Consider the following 21,481-nt stretch of genomic DNA (forward strand, 5'->3'; position numbering starts at 1 on the left):
ACACACACACACACACACACACACACACAGTGACTAAAATATATGTATACAGTACAGTACACTTTCATACACACACAAGCTGAAATTGGCGTGAACACACACATGATCACACACACACATTCCCTCCTGTACCATGCTTCGAGTCTGTCTCTCTCTTCCACCTCTCCTTCTGCTCCACCTCTCCTCCTGTTCCACCTCTCCTCCTGTTCCACCTCTCCTCCTGTTCCACTTGTCCTCCTGCTCAACCTGTCCTCCTGCGACCTGTCCTCATGCTCCACCTGTCCTCCTGCGACCTGTCCTCCTGCTCCACCTGTCCTCCTGTTCCACCTGTCCTCCTGTTCCACCTGTCCTCCTGTTCCACCTGTCCTCCTGCGACCTGTCCTCCTGCTCCACCTGTCCTCCTGCGACCTGTCCTCCTGCTCCATCTCTACTCCTGCTCCTCCTCTCCGTGAATAATTTATATAGCAGGGTTTGTCAAACAGTGAGGTTAACCATGTCCAGAAAACCATGAACTACATTGTAAACCAGGAGAAATGTCTCACAGTGAGGAATGTATATGTTCTCCTTTAACAGAATGAGACAACATTGAACTGGAGATGAAAGAAGAAAAAATAATAGTGATAAATCCCTGCCTCACACACACACACACACACACACACACACACACACACACACACACACACACACACACACACACACACACACACACACACACACACACACACACACACACACACACACACACACACACACACACAGGTCTTTAGCCTGGTGAACTCTCTGTCACATTCCATGGGATGGCGATAAAATTGAAAAGAACCCCTGTTACACAACAGCCATTTGTGTACCACTCCTTAAGCTTAACACGACTGCCACTGACTGACTGACTGACTGACTGACTGACTGACTGACGAGGGGGCAAACAACTCACTCAGCAAGGGGTGCGTTCAAACACAAAACATCCACTCACACTCTCTCCAAAACCTTAGTCTACCATTTAAAGACTCTAATGCGAGTCCTGAAACAACCACGTTAGTCAGGGGGGAAACACACAAGGTCCACTAACACTGTCTATGCAGCCTTCCTCTAGTTCCGTCCTCAGCCTGTAGCATGCTGCATGGTGTGAAGGGACACAGGGCGGGAGAGGAGAAGGGTTCTACAACTGCTGTTGAGGCAACTGTTGACGTCTGAGAAGCAACAGCTTGAGAAGCTCCCACAGGACCCAAGACCCAGCTCAGAACAGGCAGACAGACAGGGGAGTCAGGGGACATCCAGAGGGGTTAGGGTTTGGGTTTCTTGGCTGCCGGTAAACTGATCAGCCGCGCAGATCATGGGGTTTTCCACAGACTTCCTAATTGGTATTCCTAATTCTGACTTTTCACGTGTGTGTGTGTGTGTGTGTGTGTGTGTGTGTGTGTGTGTGTGTGTGTGTGTGTGTGTGTGTGTGTGTGTGTGTGTGTGTGTGAGCATGTGTGCATCTCCCTCTTTCAGTCTGGACAAACCAGGAACAACTGCTGACCAAGAAACACGAGTGGAGGTTGCCATGTTGTAGCATGCAATAGATGGAATATGTAGGCCATGATCCTTCCTCTCTCTCTCCCTCCGCCTGACACAGACTTATATGTAGCTCTAATAGCCAAACCCTCCTCTCTGTGTGTGCTGAATGCCTAAAAAGCACCATGGATCCTGAATGAAGGCTCTTTGGCGCAGCATGTTTCTACTGCACTCCCACTAAATGCATCGGCAGCACTTAACCTTGTCTCCCCGAATAGCTTTTGAATTTTAAATGTTCCTTGCAATACAGCCCCCCAACCCCCATTCCTTCTCCTTTCAAGGCTGCACTTGAAATGACCTACGACCCCCCCGGCCACCTCTCTTCACTATCATCATCATCTTTATCATCTTCCTCCCTTGAGACGACAAAACAATGGGGAACTGCAGTAACACAATAGTCAGCTGTAATCACACCTCTTCCCATCCCTTGATCTCATCCTCTCTCCCTCTCTGTTTGCTTCCTCCCCTCGAAACCCCATGAAGCCACTAATGACAAGACAGCCTTGAAGCAGCAACCATGGAGAAATCAAAGGCACTAGTAGTCAGCTTCCTCTCTCCGTATCTCTCCCTCCCTCCCCAATCTCTCTCTCTCCCTCCCTCCCCAATCTCTCCCTCCCTCCCCAATCTCTCTCTCTCCCTTCCTCCCCAATCTCTCTCTGTCCCTCCCTCCCCAATCTCTCTCTGTCTCTCTCCTTCTCTTTGAACCCTGTAGTGTGTTTACTGTTTAAGACTGTTGTGTTGGATGGAATAGAACACACACACACAGAGAGAGAGAGAAAGAGAGAGAGAGAGAGAGAGAGAGAGAGAGAGAGAGAGAGAGAGAGAGAGAGAGAGAGAGAGAGAGAGAGAGAGAGAGAGAGAGAGAGAGAGAGAGAGAGAGAGAGAGAGAGAGAGAGAGCGAGAGAGAGAGAGAGAGAGAGAGAGAGAGAGAGCGAGAGAGAGAGAGAGAGAGAGAGAGAGAGAGAGAGAGAGCGAGAGAGAGCGAGAGAGAGCGAGAGAGAGCGAGAGAGAGAGAGAGAGAGAGAGCGAGAGAGAGAGAGAGAGAGAGAGAGAGAGAGAGCGAGAGAGAGAGAGCGAGAGAGAGAGAGCGAGAGAGAGAGAGCGAGAGAGAGAGAGCGAGAGAGAGAGAGAGAGAGAGAGAGAGAGAGAGAGAGAGAGAGAGAGAGAGAGAGAGAGAGAGAGAGAGAGAGAGAGCGAGAGAGAGAGAGAGCGAGAGAGAGAGAGAGAGAGAGAGCGAGAGAGAGAGAGAGAGAGAGAGAGAGAGAGAGAGAGAGAGAGAGAGAGAGAGAGAGAGAGAGAGAGAGAGAGAGAGAGAAAGAAAGAAAGAAAGAAAGAGGTGAACAAACACTGGGATGTTTGCTGAGGAAACAGAGAGGGAAGGGGTGTGACTTATTTTTAAGTAATGAAAAAATAAGTCCTAAATCTGGGGTCAAACATCTCCCAGGTTGGATTTAAAAACATCCCAGGCCAGCACCCTATACAACGCACACATCACAGCAGGACCTTCCTCCCAGTATCCTCTCTGGGCTGTGCACAAAAGCAGTAGCTCCAAACAGAGTAAACACAACACAGTAAATCACCACAAACATCAATGACTCCCTCCAGTGAGCCACCATTACCCAAAACAAAAAGGTCTAGAGCGAGGGAGGAGAAGAAGGGAGGATGGAGACAGAGGGAGAGAGACAGAGACAGACAGGATATAGGGTAAGAGACAAATTAGAACAGTGACCAAGTTAATCCAAACTATTAAAGCGTGTGTTTATGGATGAGTACCTGTGTGTGCGTACCTGTGTGTGCGCGTGTGTGTGTGTGTGTGTGTGTGTGTGTGTGTGTGTGTGTGTGTGTGTGTGTGTGTGTGTGTGTGTGTGTGTGTGTGTGTGTGTGTGTGTGTGTGTGTGTGTGTGTGTGTGTGTGTGTGTGTGTGTGTATCTCAGCATTCTAACCATGGCTTTAGCTGCTCTTTTTGAAGACCTTTGATGATATTAGGATGAAAAGCTCTGAGGAGTGTTTCTGTGAACCACATCCTCCGCTAACTGACTTCAAACTAGGATTAACCACGTGAAACCTGTCATTTCATACCCAGATGCCCACCGTTGCCTGCCTGCCTGCTGCCAATTCACCAACTGGGCTGTTAGAATTTCTCCCACCATGGGGTTCCACAGAGAACAAACCACAGAGAGATAAGAAAGAGCACTAGTTTGGATTTGAAAAGGTTAGGACGACTTAAACCCCGTCCACAGTAACGCTCATCCACTATCATGAGGATTTATGCAGGAAGCTTAATTATTCCAATGTGGTCTACATGAACCCAGCAGAGAGTAACCACTACAGTGGCATATATCACATGAAAGGAAAGCTGCCCAACCACTGAAATGCGGTGGATGTATGAATGGACCACAGCTCAACCGGTGTAGTACGGTGTCTTGGTGGTGAATAGGGCCCAATAATGTAAAGACTTGTGTGTTTTTGGATTAGCACCAGTGTGTTGTGATGATGCAGCCCCTCTCTGCCAGAGAAACAATGTTTGAATGCACAGACACTCAGGACAGGGCGAGCCCCAACCTGTCCATAGGAATACCACTCATTACTATAGGACCTCAGAGTTCAGCTCCATCTATCTCCCTCTAACCCAAACCCAGTGGAGCAGCATGAATCACCCAAACTAATAGCAGTCCCAGTGCTCCTACACCTACAAAGGTAGGACCTTAATTTGAGCCAGTTTGCTACAGCAGGGAAACAATCCTGCAGCAACAGGAAATGGGAATTCTTAAGTGAATTATAATTATTGGAAATTTTTGTAGGGGTTGATACATTTTTTGTTAGGGCAAATTAAGTCTGACATTTCAGAGTAGAAATTACACACTTTAGAAGCCTTTTAAAACTCAAATACACTACAAGTTTACATTTCCTGAAAATTCTCAGCAACAAAAGAGTGATCAAATTAAGATCCTACATCTATCTGTACACCCCCAGGTTAAACGACAGAGGGGGCAAACACCAGCTCGCTCCCTCAAAACAGCCCTTATCGACCTGTCACTCAGTGTGGTGTTAGTTATCATTGTTTAGAGCTGTTGCACAGTAAGCAGTAAGAGGAATCTATATGGATCTGGTGTGTGTGTGTGCTAACTTAGAATAACATCAGTGTCCCTAACCCCTTTAAAAAGATCTTGAAGAAGCCCCCTGGCTTTTAGCTCCACTGGCTAAATGGCAGGCTTTTAATTTCTCTGCCCTAATACTATAATAATTACACATGGCTGCCGGGGGGGGGGGGGGGTTTGATGTCGATGGGGAAATGACTGGGGGAATTAAGGAGTTGATAGACAAAGGGTGGAAGCTCAGAGTTTCCTACAGCACCTTGAACTCAGCTGACGGCCTGTCTCCCCACCTCCCCCTTCCTCACCCTTCTCAGTTACCCCTCACACCCTTCCTAACTCGACCCCACCCTTCTCAGTGACCCACCTCCCCACCTCCCCCTTCCTCACCTGACCCCACCCTTCTCAGTTACCCCTCACACCCTTCCTAACTCGACCCCACCCTTCTCAGTGAGCCCCCCCTCACCCTTCCTCACCCAACCCCACCCCCTCTCACCACAAGAGAGCAAGGCAGAGACAGTACAGCCAGCGAACACGTTTAGGACGTGAAAGCAGCAAATGCACTTTTCTACCAACAAAAGCCACCAACGTTTATCTAAACCCACACAATAAATTACAATAGACAACTGCTATTTCCCCCTATGGCAAGCTTATGGAACTTCCAACACATCAAACGCCTCATTGCAAAGAACAGGTGTGATATAGTCATTTACTAGTTAAAAAGTAACTTTCCTAATCAGAAATAATCCTCAATCTGACTAATCTTTCTGATCCCTCTCTGGCATGACTTGGTTCTAGAAGTTTGGCTGTTGATGATTCTAACTCTGGGTGACATTGTATGGTATGCCGAGGGAGACATTTCCAACCTGTACAGTTCAACCGATCACAGGTCAATTGCGTTGCCGTCAGTACAGGCATGCAAAACACACTGGGATGGTCTTGATGTCATCACCGCATATTTGTGTCACACACACTATGTGTGCGGTGTTATGTGTCCTGTGGTCCTTTTTGGTGCACCGTGTTATAGTTGTGTGGTGAGTCAGGATGTGTGTGTGTGTGTGTGTGTGTGTGTGTGTGTGTGTGTGTGTGTGTGTGTGTGTGTGTGTGTGTGTGTGTGTGTGTGTGTGTGTGTGTGTGTGTGTGTGTGTGTGTGTGTGTGTGTGTGTGTGTGTGTGTGTGTGACAGTATCCCACAGGGAAACCTGCTATTATTAGACAAACGAGCCAGGGGGAGGGAAGGAGAGGGACGGGTTGGAGGTGAGAAGAAGGGAAGATAGAAGAGGTAGGAGAGGGAGCGTTCTTGTCCCCTTTTACAGTGAGAGAGAGGCGTACTGCATTAAAGTTTAGGGGAGTGCTGCAGGGGTGTCCTGGACCTGGACTGGTTGCCGTGGAGGCGGGCACTACAGTGTTTCATACTGTCCTATGTACAGACTAAAGGGCCAGGGGTGGGGACTGGATGAGCTAAGAACAGGAGCTCATTTAGCTACAATCAAGGCACCACCCACTGCTGTATCCAGCCTCCTACGTGAGGTACCAGGCCTTCCATTAGCTGGCTTTGGCTTTTAGTAGAGACACCTGTTTAGTCTCAGACACACAATCTACACAGTGGCATCATGAAAGACTGGGCTCATATACACACAGCCCGGAAAACAACTGTCTCAAAGACAAGGTGAAGAGTGGATGGAGGGAGGAGGAGCAGGGGTGGAGAGGACAGGGTAGTGGAATTGGAGATCTGAGAACGGTGTGGTAGAGGTTTAAGGGGAAAAGGGAGGGTCGCTGGAAAGAGGGAGGGATGGAGCTGGAGAGAGTGAAGCATGGTGCAGAGCGAGGGATGAATGGAGCCGGCGAGAGGGAGGGATGCAGAGAAAAGGAGGGATGGGTGTAGAGAGAGGGAGGGGTGTTGCTGAACACCAGCCAGTTAAACTCAGATAGGCAGAGATCCAGATTGGGGAGATAAAGAGGGGGAGTTTTGATGGAGAAAAAAAAGAGAAAGACAGAAAGTTGCAGATAGAGATAAAAAAAAGATGAGTGAGAGGCAGTGGTGAGGGAGAGCAATAGATAAGCAGAGAGAGAGGGGGAGAGAGAGCAATAGAGAGAGAGATGCAGTGCCTTGGCCAAATGGGCACACCCCACCCTAAAAGACCAAACAGCCTATAGAAACGCACTCGTTATTTATATAACTCAACATGTATGTAGCCTAGTAACCTTTTTATCCATACGAGACAAGAGAACAGTGGAGTGGAAAAACTCAATGATAGCGTTTGAAAGCATGAAACGTTGCTCAAATGTGGGGCAGATAAAGCAAACTATAAATAAATCATAAGTGTTATTGTTAGTGTTATCTACCGGTAAGGTTGTGAGTAGGCCGACCCTTAATTCATAAAGGCCCACATATCAATCAATGTAATAACACTCGGTATAGTCCGAGGCACATCACACCCCATCCGACGCATTCTGAACAGCTACCTCATTGATCATAGATCAAATACATAGTGGCCATTCCGGCCGAGACTACTGCAGTCCGTTGTGCGCTCAGAAGTGCACTCTACTGCAAAGCAAGGGGTTCCCACACGACTACAAAGGAAAAGTGCAGTCTGGGTTAACCCCTAAAACATCTCACGAATTTAACATGATCCGTCACTTCGTTCAAAATGTGCTGCGCATCAAAGAGTTGGCCTACATGTAAGTATTTTTTCTCTAATAATTTAAAAATAGTTCACTGACAAGTCCAGCATTTCTCCAGACAAAAATGCCGAGATTTTCAAAGTCTCGATTTACACCTGTTATTTTGGCACGGTCTGGCACTCAATAACAGGTTGTTTTCACATAAAGCGGGTGACAAGAACAAATTGCCAAAGGAAACAAAATATGCACAAGGTACAATAAAGTTGTATAACCCACTAACGCATTTAAAACACTTTCGTAATGTGATACGCAGTCCATATCCTACTATGATATAACGCACTGCGATAGTTGAAGAAGAAACAACCGTACAGGCAATGAAGAGATTCATAGCCTCCAGCCAAGAGGAACGGGCAGCAGCGGGCTGAAACAACATTTACTTTCTAATATAAACTAGACGGGGACGCGTGAAATTGAAGTCTTACCTTGCAATGAAAAGCAAAGCAGCAAGGTGCACAAGAGCGAAGTGCGTCCAAATGCGACCATCCCGTCCATGGCTCGATCTGTAACTTTTACAGATGTATTTAGCTGTTTTTCTTTAGCTGTTTCTGTCGTTATGTATTTGTGGCAGCAGCAAGTCTTCTGTCGTCCAGTGTTGTTTCTCCCTCGCCCTCTCTCTCTCTCTCTCTCTCTCTCCGTCTCTCTCAATAAAGCGAGCGCTATCTCTCTCAGCGAGAAATCTGATGCCGGTGGCAGTCTTGGTTGATGTATTTCCACAAAAGGTGACCCACGCCCCTCCCTCCCTCTCTCTCTCCCGCTACAACTCAGTTGCCCTGAAAAGACTTGCTTTACTATTCCCATATGCCTATATCGATGGCGGCGGTTTTTGAAAAGTTAAAATAGATTTTAAAAAACAACATTAACACCGAAGTGGATAAAAAACTCTTGCCCACTCCAACCACTATTTCTTGTTCCTTAGCCTTCAACATCTATTATTAGGTTATTACAGATAATACATTAACAATATAGGCTAATGACATATATTTTTTATTTTCATTCATAACCAACAATAAGAACAATAATACACAGCCTACTAACTTGTTAGTTAATATCAGCTGTGGATAAAATCAGATTCAGAATCATATAGTTGAAAATATCCAGTCCGTTCATATTCTGCATTTTTTATAGCCTACACACAATAGTCTCCCTAGCCCAGCATAGTCTACACACAATAGTCTCCCTAGCCCAGCATAGTCTACACACAATAGTCTCCCTAGCCCAGCATAGTCTACACACAATAGCCTCCCTAGCCCAGCATAGTCTACACACAATAGTCTCCCTAGCCCAGCATAGTCTACACACAATAGTCTCCCTAGCCCAGCATAGTCTACACACAAAAGCCTCCCTAGCCCAGCATAGCCTACACACAATAGTCTCCCTAGCCCAGCATAGCCTACACACAATAGTCTCCCTAGCCTAGCATAGCCTACACACAATAGTCTCCCTAGCCCAGCATAGCCTACACACAATAGTCTCCCTAGCCCAGCATAGCCTACACACAATAGTCTCCCTAGCCCAGCATAGTCTACACACAATAGTCTCCCTAGCCCAGCATAGCCTACACACAATAGTCTCCCTAGCCCAGCATAGTCTACACACAATAGTCTCCCTAGCCCAGCATAGCCTACACACAATAGTCTCCCTAGCCCAGCATAGCCTACACACAAGTCTCCCTAGCCCAGCATAGCCTACACACAATAGTCTCCCTAGCCCAGCATAGCCTACACACAATAGCCTCCCTAGCCCAGCATAGTCTACACACAATAGTCTCCCTAGCCCAGCATAGCCTACACACAATAGTCTCCCTAGCCCAGCATAGCCTACACACAATAGCCTCCCTAGCCCAGCATAGCCTACACACAATAGTCTCCCTAGCCCAGCATAGCCTACACACAATAGCCTCCCTAGCCCAGCATTTTCTTACACACAATAGCCTCCCTAGCCCAGCATAGTCTACACACAATAGCCTCCCTAGCCCAGCATAGCCTACACACAATAGTATCCCTAGCCCAGCATAGCCTACACACAATAGTCTCCCTAGCCCAGCATAGTCTACACACAATAGCCTCCCTAGCCCAGCATAGCCTACACACAATAGTCTCCCTAGCCCAGCATAGCCTACACACAATAGTCTCCCTAGCCCAGCATAGCCTACACACAATAGTCTCCCTAGCCCAGCATAGTCTACACACAATAGTCTCCCTAGCCCAGCATAGCCTACTGTGGGTAGAATCATCTCTGACCCTGCTAATAGACAATAACAACACAGCAGACTAGTTTAGTATACTCATATCATTCATTCCTAGACATGTAATCCATTCTCCTTCAGGCATTTTGCTTACTAACCCCTATAGGCAATTCATGGATATGGGAGGGATAAGTGGCTTATAACAATATAATTCCAACTTGAATTCTTTGAGTGTGTATATTGTGACCGGGAGTTGGTTTTGGTTCAATCTGCTATACACTGGGAGGTTAGGAAGTATATACAAAGTCGGTGAACTATGAGACAGAGTGATCTGTGTAGGATGTAGGCTACTGTGGAGACTTAAAAAACAGGAGTTTCTACTGGTAATACTTGTTCCATGCAGAGCAGTTGTCTTTTAACACACATTGCTGGGATGGTTGGGCCAAAACAGCTGTCTGATATTTTTTTGCCTCTGTGTAAGTGGAGATGGGATACGCCTCACTCACACACATCACTCACACGACAACAGGGAGGGGTCTGCAATCTGATGTGCACAGTAGGCTACACACACACACACACACACACATCACTCACACGACAACAGGGAGGGGTCTGCAATCTGATGTGCATAGTAGGCTCCACACACACACACAAATGCACAAACACACACAAACAAACACTAGTGTAGTTACACCAGTGATCCACTGAGAGACACTAGCAGCGGTTTATACTTACAGCATGATGGGTGATGGGACAGCTATGTCATTACCATGGTGATAAACACACATGCTATTCCCGGCCATGTCTCCAGAAGGAAAGCACCTTTCCCACACTCTGCACTCAGTAATATCAATAACACTAGTCATCTCATATATTGACCGCTCTGAGTTATCTGTGGTGTGTTGGAGAGTAGTCAGAGAGACAGAGAGACAGAGACACAGCGACACAGAGATAGGCTCAGCCTAAACCTAGAGGCTCTGATGTAAGGACTGTAGTTTCAAATCAAATCAAATGTTATTGGTCACATACACATGGTTAGCAGATGTTAATACGAGTGTAGCGAAATGCTTGTGCTGAGCTGAGCTTATGTCAGGGTGAAGGGGAGTAGTAGGTAACCTAGTGATTTACTATGTCATTACCTAATGGACTCCTGCAGGACGGGAGAGAAGAGGATAGCATTCTGGTCCACAGCCTCTCTCTGACCCCTTTCTAAGCCCCTCACTATGCAAAGATGGTCAGCTTGGGTATTTATTTTTGTATTTATATATTTATTTTATATGTATTTGTATTTATTTATTATGGATCCCCATTAGCTGCTGCCAAAGCAGCAGCTACTCTTCCTGCGGTCCAGCAAAATTGAGGCAGTTTATACAATTTTAAAAACATTACAATACATTCACAACACACTGTGTGCCCTCAGGCCCCTACTCCACCACTACTACATATCTACAGTACTAAATCCATGTGTATGTATAGTGCGTATGTTATCGTGTGTGTGTATGTATGTGTCTGTGCCAATGTTTGTGTTGCTTCACAGTCCCCACTGTTCCATAAGTTGACTGCCATACTCACTGGTGTGGTTCACCTTTGGTTTGAACTTGAGTAACACTACAGTCTATGTTGCGTCTGCTATACACCCTGTACACCCATGGGACCTGACACCTTTTATGTACAGCTTTCTATTCCGCGGGGAACTGGGAATACCAGAATACTAGGACACAGAGAGAATATTAGGTGATGGTGAAACTTCACAGTAAAGCTGGGGGATAAAGACAGGGGTATAGAGGGGGTAGTACAAAGGAAAGAAGGGATAAAAATGAAAGAATAATGAAGAGAGGATATAAGAGGTGGGGGGTTCTTTAATTCCAGAGGATAGTTAACATATAGCCTCGGGGAAAGACAGGAATATGTAGGCTAAGAGAAATGAGGAAATGAGAGAGCAGACTATGAGCTCAGGTGAATCCTTATGTCTTCCTTTAGTATTATAGGATAGATGACATCTGACAAAATCATCTCCCTTCTTATTCACTCTTTCATCTCTGGTCTTGGCACAGACCTAAGGGAGGATCACTCAGCTCCTTTCCAGGCAGTGATACTGTCTACTATGACTCACATTAACCAGAAGCCCTCTAATACTGTTAATGTGCTCAGAATTGAAACAAGAGCACTACGTGATCAGCTGTACCAACCTGTACCAACTCCCTGTCAGGTACTCTCAGAAGAAAAGAGTGCTATGTAGAACCACTTGTCCCTGTAGGAGAACCCTCTGAAAAAAGGTTCCAGATAAAAACCATTTTTGGTTACAAATAACACCCTTTCAAAGATTATATTTGGAACGAGAGGTTCTTTGTGGAACCAAAAAGTGTTCAATATGATCCAAAAAGAGTTCTATCTGGTACCTTTTTTCAGATGGTTCTCCAACAGGGACAAATGGTTCTATAGGGCACTCTGTTTTATCTGAAAGTATACATGAACGCACTTTAACCTCTACAGGATTTGGGTATGTCATTTTAGGTGAAAATTGGGGGGGGAAATGGTCCGATCCTTAAGAGGTTTTAAATCTCCAAAATATTCATTTTAATGTTATATTTACATTATTTAGTCGTTAAACAGATACTCTTATCCAAAGAGACATGGTTAGGGTTAGGCTTATGTTTAGGCTTACAATAAGTGCATTCCACTAAGGTCGGTGAGACAACCACATATCATATAGCATTGAAATCATTGAATCATTTTTCTCCCATTTATATAGAGTCAATTCTATCTCCTGAGTGCCAGTTTAAACAGTCAACCCATAGGAAGAGTGGTATGGAATGTGAAAGTTGGGAGTTGATGATGCTGGTTAACCATTGATGGCCCGGGGTCACAGTTTCAGTCTGACTATCAAATCAAATGTGTATATATAGCCCTTCTTACATCAGCTGATATCTCAAAGTGCTGTACAGAAACCCAGCCTAAAACCCCAAACAGCAAGCAATGCAGGTGTAGAAGCACAGTGGCTAGGAAAAACATCCCTAGAAAGGCCAAAACCTAGGAAGAAACCTAGAGAGGAACCAGGCTATGAGGGGTGGCCAGTCCTCTTCTGGCTGTGCCGGGTGGAGATTATAACAGAACATGGCCAAGATGTTCAAATGTTCATAAATGACCAGCATGGTCAAATAATAATAATCACAGTAGTTGTCGAGGGTGCAACAAGTCAGCACCTCAGGAGTAAATGTCAGTTGGCTTTTCATAGCAGATCATTGAGAGTATCTCTACCGCTCCTGGTGTCTCTAGAGAGTTGAAAACAGCAGGTCTGGGACAGGTAGCACGTTCGGTGAACAGGTCAGGGTTCCATAGCCGCAGGCAGAACAGTTGAAACTGGAGCAGCAGCACGGCCAGGTGGACTGGGGACAGCAAGGAGTCACCATGCCGGGTAGTCCTGAGGCATGGTCCTAGGGCTCAGGTCCTCCGAGAGAGAGAAAGAAAGAAAGAAAGAAAGAAAGAGAGAAAGAGAGAATTAGAGAGAGCATACTTAAATTCACACAGGACACCGGATAAGACAGGAGAAGTACTCCAGATATAACAGACTGACCCTAGCCCCCCGACACAAACTACTGCAGCATAAATACTGGAGGCTGAGACAGGAGGGGTCAGGAGACACTGTGGCCCCATCCGATGATATCCCCGGACAGGGCCAAACAGGCAGGATATAACCCCACCCACTTTGCCAAAGCACAGCCCCCACACCACTAGAGGGATATCTTCAACCACCAACTTACCATCCTGAGACAAGGCCGAGTATAGCCCACAAAGATCTCCGCCACGGCACAACCCAAGGGGGGGCGCCAACCCAGACAGGAAGATCACGTCAGTGACTCAACCCACTCAAGTGACGCACCCCTCCTAGTCTATCTATATGTGAGATGCCCAGCACAATGCTGCCTACTCTGACAGTAGATCCGTGGGAGGGAATCTGACATTTCCACAGCAGCTTACTGGGCTGCCAAGTAAGATGTGTTACAAGACAATAGGGCTACTTACTAGTCACAGGCTGTGGGTCTACAGTCAGACCGTGGTCCAATGGGGGTGTCATACAGTAGGTCATCTTGTATGGTCATGTTGTGGTTATACCTGTAACAGTAAAGAAAAACATGGGATCAGTAAACAGTGAGTGTGCATGACTACAGAATTCTATAGCAGGCCTACTGTTCCCACAGGGATCTAGGAACCTGGTGGTCATAAGCTTAGGTGTTTTTAGGCTGAACACTATAGGCTTTAGGTGTGTTTAGGCTGAACACTATAGGCTCTAGGTCATATGGCTCAGGTCATAATCCTTAACCTAGGATTCTGCTTTACACGGCCACCAATCAGTGCAGATTAAACCTATGAAGGCAGATCAGTTGAGATGGTGTCCATTTAATTCAGCATGCACATTGCACACTAACAATAGGCTCTGCTTTTGATGTACTGTACTAACGGTAATCTGAGCTGTGATTGGGACTGTTGAGGTATAAGATCATTTACTACAGCTCGTTATTCAGGGCGATAAAAAGATACGAAAGTTTAAAAGGGTAAAGTTCAACATCACAGTTTGAAATGTACATTTGACATCTTTCTCCCCATGATGATTCAGTCATAACGATAGCTCTGTTGTGCCCTCAAACCAGCAAAGTGAATAACTTGGCGTTAGTCCAGCTATTTTAACACTCCTTCTCCTATAAAAATGTATATTTTTTTGTGGGAAATTAATTAGAATGTATTCTCGCCTCCAAACCTTACTTTCTCTCTACATGTGTTTGACTTTCTGCCTACGTACAGTATCTTACACGCCTCTGGGACAGTTTGGACCTTTATCACGACTGCACCAATCAAATCCTGCTTCGCTTCTGCACTCTACCCTCAGGCTAAGAATATGAAATACATAAATCATGTTAAAGAATAATAACAGGCAAACTCTACAAGAATCACAGAAATAAAATGTTGGACTTACATTGGCCAGTTTCATGTCTCTCCAGGGAAAACATGAATATGTCTAAATTAAATCAGACAGGTACTGTATACATATTATTGGCAAGATAGTTATTATTAATAATGTTTACTAGTTCATGTTTACTGTAACCTGATATGACCTTAGGCAAATATTCACATTCCACTGAACAGCCATCAAACAAAGATCATGTTATTAGTTACCAGTATATAAATCTCATAGATAACAAGAATAATGTTAATAGTTGTTGATGCAAACCAGATCCTCTGGCAACGATCAGAATATTCCCTGGAATGAATGGCTAACTGTCAGCTCTGCCTGTGCAGTGTATTCCTGACTAGCTAAGTGCTGCGCTGTAGGTCTACTATGGTATCTGCCTCGTGCTCAGAGTGCCTCAACTCTATCTGATCATGTGCATTCTTTAGCTGCCTCCTTGTTTCCCTAATGTTCAGTCTGTCTAGTGTTTGTGCACCTGTGTGTGCGCGTGCATACTGTATCTTGAGTGGGGCCCATCTGTGTGTGTCTAGTGAAGCCTGCTCCGTCACATCTCTATTGAAGTAACTCCCATGAGATGGGCCCAGGCTGGGCCTCCCCTGAGACAGACTGGTGCGTGCACACACACACACACACACACACACACACACACACACACACACACACACACACACACACACACACACACACACACACACACACACACACACACACACACACACACACACACACACACACACACACACACACACACACACACACACACACACACACACACACACACACACACACACACACACACCCAACTTCTGCCTCCTAGCCCGTGCCTAAACATACCATCTGCTGTCAATTGATTATAATTGTTCGTTTTTTTTATTTAACTAGGCAAGCCAGTTAAGAACAAATTCTTATTTACAATGACAGCCTACCGGGGAACAGTGGGTTGTTCAGGGGCCAAACGACAGATTTTTACCATGTCAGCTTGGGGATTCAATCCAGCAACCTTTCGGTTACTGACCTAACGCTCTAACCACTAGGCTACCTGCCGCCCCAAATAACATGTATTGATTTGGACTGTCAACACCAGAAGTGTACGTTACCCTGTCCTGAAGAGGGGGTGACCCTGTCCTAAAGAGGGAGTGACCCTGTCCTGAAGAGGGGTGACCCTGTACTAAAGAGGGGGTGACCCTGTACTAAAGAGGGGGTGACCCTGTCCTAAAGAGGGCGTGACCATGCATCACCCTGACCAGCAAATTCTTTTCATGTCTTTTATTTTTTCATTTACATTATCTCTCTGCCCTTTTGATCCCCCTCTCTCTTTTTCCCTCTGTCATTCTCTCTCTCAAATGATGGTATTATGGCCGCAGTGACTCGGCAGTGAGGGAAGAAGAACTGTAACTCACGCACAATGACAGGAGTGTTGGAGAGTTGGCATAATACAACTCTTTGTGTTCCGGGAGGGAGGGAGGGAGGGAGGGAGGGAGGGAGGGAGGGAGGGAGGGAGGGAGGGAGGGAGGGAGGGAGGGAGGGAGGGAGGGAGGGGCGTGCGTGCGTGCGTGCGTGCGTGTGTCTGTGGCTCTCAGCTATAAGTGAAAGCCCAGCTCTAACATTGTGGGGCAGTCCGGCAGTGGGCACCCCAGTCAGTCAAGGTTAATGAGGCCGCTGGCTGGCTAGCTGACTCATTGACTGGCTGGCTGGTGTGTGCTAGGCTGCCAAGGAAAGCCAGGCGGGTAGCTAACATGCCCGTTTATCGCACCGCTGTGGCAGACCACGGGCGCCGGCCATGTTGAGAGAGCAGCTCTTAATCACATTCTCCCGGGTGGCGCAGTGGTCTAGGGCACTGCATCGCAGTGCTAGCTGCGCCACCAGAGTCTCTGGGTTCGCGCCCAGGCTCTGTCGCAGCCGGCCGCAACCGGGAGATCCGTGGGGCGACGCACAATTGGCATAGCGTCGTCCGGGTTAGGGAGGGTTTGGCCGGTAGGGAGGGTTTGGCCGGTAGGGATATCCTTGTCTCAGTATGTAAAAATGTAATAAAAAAATAAAAAATAAAAAATGTATGCACTCTACTGTAAGTCGCTTTGGATAAGAGCGTCTGCTCTTGGCCGGTAGGGATATCCTTGTCTCAGTATGTAAAAATGTAATAAAATGTATGCACTCTACTGTAAGTCGCTCTGGATAAGAGCGTCTGCTAAATGACTAAAATGTAAAAAATGTAAATGTAGCTAATTCACCCAGTTTTGTAGATTCTGTATACTAAATGTCTGCACTGTTCCTTTTCATTTAGAAACAAGAACTGTAATAGGGTAGGGTTTGGCTAAACTTTTCATTTTGAAACAAAAAGTGGGAAATAACTGTATTTTAGGAGAAGCAAAAAGTGGCAATTAGACTTTTGTGATGTATAGTCACCTCCTCTTTAGGACAGGGTCACCCCCTCTTTAGGACAGGGTCACGTACACTTCTGGTGTTAAAAGTCCAAATCAATACATGTTATTATAATCAACTGACAGCAGATGGTATGTCTAGGCACAGGCTACAACTGAAACCCGTGTGTCTGCTGTGCCGTGTGTGTGTCTGCTGTGCTGTGTGTGTGTCTGCTGTGCTGTGTGTGTGTCTGCTGTGCTGTGTGTGTGTCTGCTGTGCTGTGTGTGTGTCTGCTGTGCTGTGTGTGTGTGTGTCTGCTGTGCTGTGTGTGTGTGTGTGTCTGCTGTGCTGTGTGTGTGTCTGCTGTGCCGTGTGTGTGTCTGCTGTGCTGTGTGTGTCTGCTGTGCTGTGTGTGTGTCTGCTGTGCTGTGCCGTGCGTGTGTCTGCTGTGCTGTGCCGTGCGTGTGCGTGTGCGCGTGTGCGTGTGTGTGAATAAGTGAAGCTATAGTCTGTGGTTGGCTGTGTGTACCCTATAGATTCAGATAATAGATCCAGTAACAGTCCAACTCTCTGTGCTCCAAGTCACCTCAAACCACCCCATTCACCCCAAACACCCCTCATGTCTCACTCACTTCCTCACTGTCAGCAACAGTGGCCTGGCTGTTATGTCATGCCCTGACACATGAACCCGTGGTCATTAATCATCACTGGCAGTATCTGTGATGACGAAGCACTGATGACTGCAGCCACACTGTATAGACCTTACAGTACATCTCAATCTGTGTGGCGGGAACCATGGAACCAAATCCTCTTTGTAGAGGGAAAATACTGTAATCAATGAGCAATAATCTTCCTGTCTTTCATTGGCCCTGCCACTCACCCTCTCCTCCTCGTCTTTCTCTTCATCCTCCTCTTCATCTCGTGCACCTCCTTGTGTCTGCTTCTGCTTTCCAAGAGAGTCATCTCCTCGGCTCATCTGCATGCAAAGCGCCCTGGTTCCAGCTGTGAACGAGGGATTGAAATGGAAATGGAGGGGAGAAAGAACAGATTATGCTCTTCTAACGCACGCCATGCCTCCTGGCTGGCCCACCAGCTGAGTATAGAGAAAGAGGGAGAGAAAGAAAGAGAGAGTGGGGGCCGGTTTAGAAGAAAGAGAGAGAGGGGTCAGATTTAGTCGAGAGAGAAGGTAAAAAGTAAGTGGAGGGACAAAGACATGTCAGAATGGAGGTAGTCTTTATATACGGGCTAGAAATGAAGTGGGCCAGTCTAACAAGGGTCCTGTTAGCACAGGGGTGGGCCATTCCAGTCCTCCAGGGCCTGATTCGTGTCACAGTTTTGCTCCAGGCCCAGCTAACACACCTGACTCCAATAATCACCTAATCATGATCTTCGGTTTAGAATGCAATTTGATTAATCAGCCGTGTTTGCTAGGGATGGAGAAGAAGAGTGACACCAATCAGGCCCTGGAGGACTGGAGTTGCCCCCCCCCCCTGTGTTAGCAGCATACTGTGTCATCAATGCAAGGTGCTTAATATGTATAGAGATCGCAACTTTGCATCTGTCCTATTATGGCGTCTGTGCAGCAGGTAGCCTAGCGGTTAGAGCGTTGGGCCAGTAACTGAAAGGTCGCTGGTTCGAATCCCCAAGCCAACTAGGTGAAAAATCTATCCATGTGCTCTTGAGCAAGGCACTTAACCCTAATTGCTCCTGTAAGTCGCTCCAGATAAGAATGTCTGCTAAATGGCTAAAATGTCAAATATAGTCAAACGTTGGAAATGAACCCTGTTAGATATCTTATAGTGCCTTCGGAAAGTATTCAGACCCCTTGACAGCCTTATTCTAAAATTGATTGAATAAAAAACTCCCTCATCCATCTACACACAACACCCCATAATGACAAAGTGAAAACAGACTTTTAGATTTTTTTGCAAATGAATAAATAAAATAAAAATGAAATACCTTATTTACATAGGTATTCAGACCCTTTACTATGACACTCAAAATTGAGCTCAGGTGCATCCTGTTTCCATTGATAATCCTTGAGATGTTTCTACAACTTGGAGTCCACCTGTGGTAAATTCAATTGATTGGACATGATTTGGAAAGGCAAAAACTTGCCTATATAAGGTCCCACAGTTGACAGTGCATGTCAGAGCAAAAACCAGGCCATGAGGTCGAAGGAATTGTACATAGAGATCAGAGACAGGACTGTGTTGAGGCATAGATCTGGGGAACAAGATTCTCTGGTCTGATGAAACCAAGATTGAACTCTTTGGTCTGAATGCCAAGCGTCACGTTTGGAGGAAACCTGGCACCATCTCTACAGTGAAGCATGGTGGTGGCAGCATCATGCTGTGGGGATGTTTTTCAGCGAGACCAGTCAGGATCGAGGAAAAGATGAACGGAGAAAAGTACAGAGAGATCCTTGATGAAAACCTGCTCCAGAGCGCTCAGGAGCTTAGACTGGGGCTAAGTTTCACCTTCCAACAGGACAACGACCCTAAGCACACAGCCAAACCAACACAGGAGACACTTCTCTTTCCATCTTAAAATGGCAGTTTAATCTATTCCACAAGACCCCTCAGATCCATGGTAATGGCCTTGTATTGGGTGACATATGGGAATCATAGGAATCGTCACTGCAGGGCAGTTTTGCGCTCTTGACACCAATCATAAGCCCCTCACTGTTCCCCACATTACCAGCAAGCCAAACGACAGGCATCCATCTTAGATCTTACAGTGGAGCTTTTGGAATGGTCTGACTCTCCCAGTGGTTGGTATACCAACATTACGCTAACATTATGCGTATGCCTGCAGGCCCTGGGCCAGTGCAGTAATGAAGAGAGGGTCATGGTTGCCTGCCTCATGATGTATAAATTGTTCATGTGCCCAGCGTCTCTCTCCCCTCCATCAGACTATTACAGCTGAGACCAGTGTTCCCTGCTACTGTACTGCTACTGCTCTGCTCTGTTCTTACCAGCCTCGCTAGGACACTGGAATCTCATGAATACAAATGCTGTTAAATGGCAGCCCCCTAGACATTACCTGTGTGTGTGTGTGTGTGTGTGTGTGTGTGTGTGTGTGTGTGTGTGTGTGTGTGTGTGTGTGTGTGTGTGTGTGTGTGTGTGTGTGTGTGTGTGTGTGTGTGTGTGTGTGTGTGTGTGTGTAATCCCTCACCACTGCAAGCAGACACTTCTCTTTTCATTCTAACAATAGAAAGAAACACATTGCCAAAGTGCATAATATAATAATCATGTATAATTTCACAATAGTTTGGACAGACATGTAGGACTAGATGCAGAAATATCTGCTTATCCTTGTGATTCCATTTCTCTACATTGTCTTGTGTCAGCATCCTTTCTGGCCCTGTGAGTGTCAGTCACTTCTCCATCTATGTGTCAGTCAATGTCTGCCTCCAGTCCTGTCGCTCTCTGTGGTTCAAGGCCAACGGCTGGGGAACGGCTGGGGAACGGCTGGGGTTTAATCAGGTAAAACGTGTAAGGGCAATTAGGAGCACACTGTGTCAATGTCTGCTTCTGTGTGTTGCAGGGAGTGTGTGTGTGTGTGTGTGTGTGTGTGTGTGTGTGTGTGTGTGTGTGTGTGTGTGTGTGTGTGTGTGTGTGTGTGTGTGTGTGTGTGTGTGTGTGTGTGTTTGGGATATCCTACCACAGACAACAGATAAACATGTTCTGCATCATTGCAACCACACACTTCTCCTTTAATCATAACAATAATATCAAATAGAACCAGATGCAGCTCATTCCACCTCTCCCTTTAAATCATCTAGCAGTGTCAGACTGTATCTGCCTATATGTGTGTGTGTGTGTGTGTGTGTGTGTGTGTGTGTGTGTGTGTGTGTGTGCTTTACAATATCACAACATAAATATAAATGAAATAAATAAATATTCACACTCCTGCTCTGCTTTTGCCCCATGGGTAAGGCCTATCTATATACAGTGCATTCGGAAAGTATTCAGACCCCTTGACTTTTTCCACATTTTGTTACGTTACAGCCTTATTCTAAAATTGATTAAATCGTCGTCGTCCCCCCCCCTCATCAATCCACACACAATACCCCATAATGACAAAGCAAAAAACTGTTTTTTAGAAATGTTTGCAAATTTAAAAAAAATTAAAGAAGGAAATATTACATTTACATAAGTATTCAGACCCTGTTAAAGCACCTTTGTCAGCGATTACAGCCTTGAGTCTTCTTGGGTATGACGCTACAAGCTTGGCACACATGTATTTGGAGAGTTTCTCCCATTATTCTCTGCAGATCCTCTCACGCTCTGTTAGGTTGGATGGGGAGCGTTGCTGCACAGCTATTTTCAAGTCTCTCCAGAGATGTTTGATCTCCAAGCTCTGGCTGGGCCACTCAAGGACATTTAGAGACTTGTCCCGAAGCCACTCCTATGTTGTCTTGGCTGTGTCCTTAGGCTCATTGTTCTGTTTGAAGGTGTACCTTTGCCCTAGTCTGAGGTCCTGAGCGCTCTGGAGCAGGTTTTCATCAAGGATCTCTCTGTACTTTGCTCCGTTCATCTTTCTCTCGATCCTGACTAGTCTCCCAGTCCCTGCCACTGAAAAACAACCCCACAGCATGATGCTGTCACCACCATGCTTCACTATAGGGGTGGTGCCA

General features: G+C 46.2%; 1 protein-coding gene and 1 long non-coding RNA gene across 4 annotated transcripts in view; both read right to left on the reverse strand.

The window, feature by feature from the left end:
- Positions 1–8,019, reverse strand: part of LOC139572375 (basal cell adhesion molecule-like) — an 85,090-nt gene extending 77,071 nt beyond the window's left edge. For 2 of the 3 annotated variants that reach the window (XM_071395105.1, XM_071395106.1), the window contains exon 1: positions 7,753–8,012. In XM_071395105.1, coding sequence (XP_071251206.1) covers positions 7,753–7,822 — 70 coding nt within the window. In that variant the 5' untranslated portion in view covers positions 7,823–8,012. Of the gene's footprint in view, positions 1–7,752 lie in introns of all 3 variants that reach the window. The other variant, XM_071395107.1, reaches the window with a different exon arrangement.
- Positions 8,020–10,812: 2,793 nt separating this feature from the next.
- Positions 10,813–18,108, reverse strand: LOC139572472 (uncharacterized). Its single transcript, XR_011674422.1, has 3 exons — positions 17,720–18,108; positions 13,539–13,628; positions 10,813–12,963 (listed from the first exon to the last, which is right to left on the reverse strand). It is a non-coding gene; the product is annotated as an uncharacterized lncRNA (long non-coding RNA).
- Positions 18,109–21,481: the final 3,373 nt, after the last annotated feature.

This window comes from Salvelinus alpinus, chromosome 4 (assembly GCF_045679555.1).
Source record: "Salvelinus alpinus chromosome 4, SLU_Salpinus.1, whole genome shotgun sequence".
Lineage (NCBI taxonomy): Eukaryota > Metazoa > Chordata > Actinopteri > Salmoniformes > Salmonidae > Salvelinus > Salvelinus alpinus.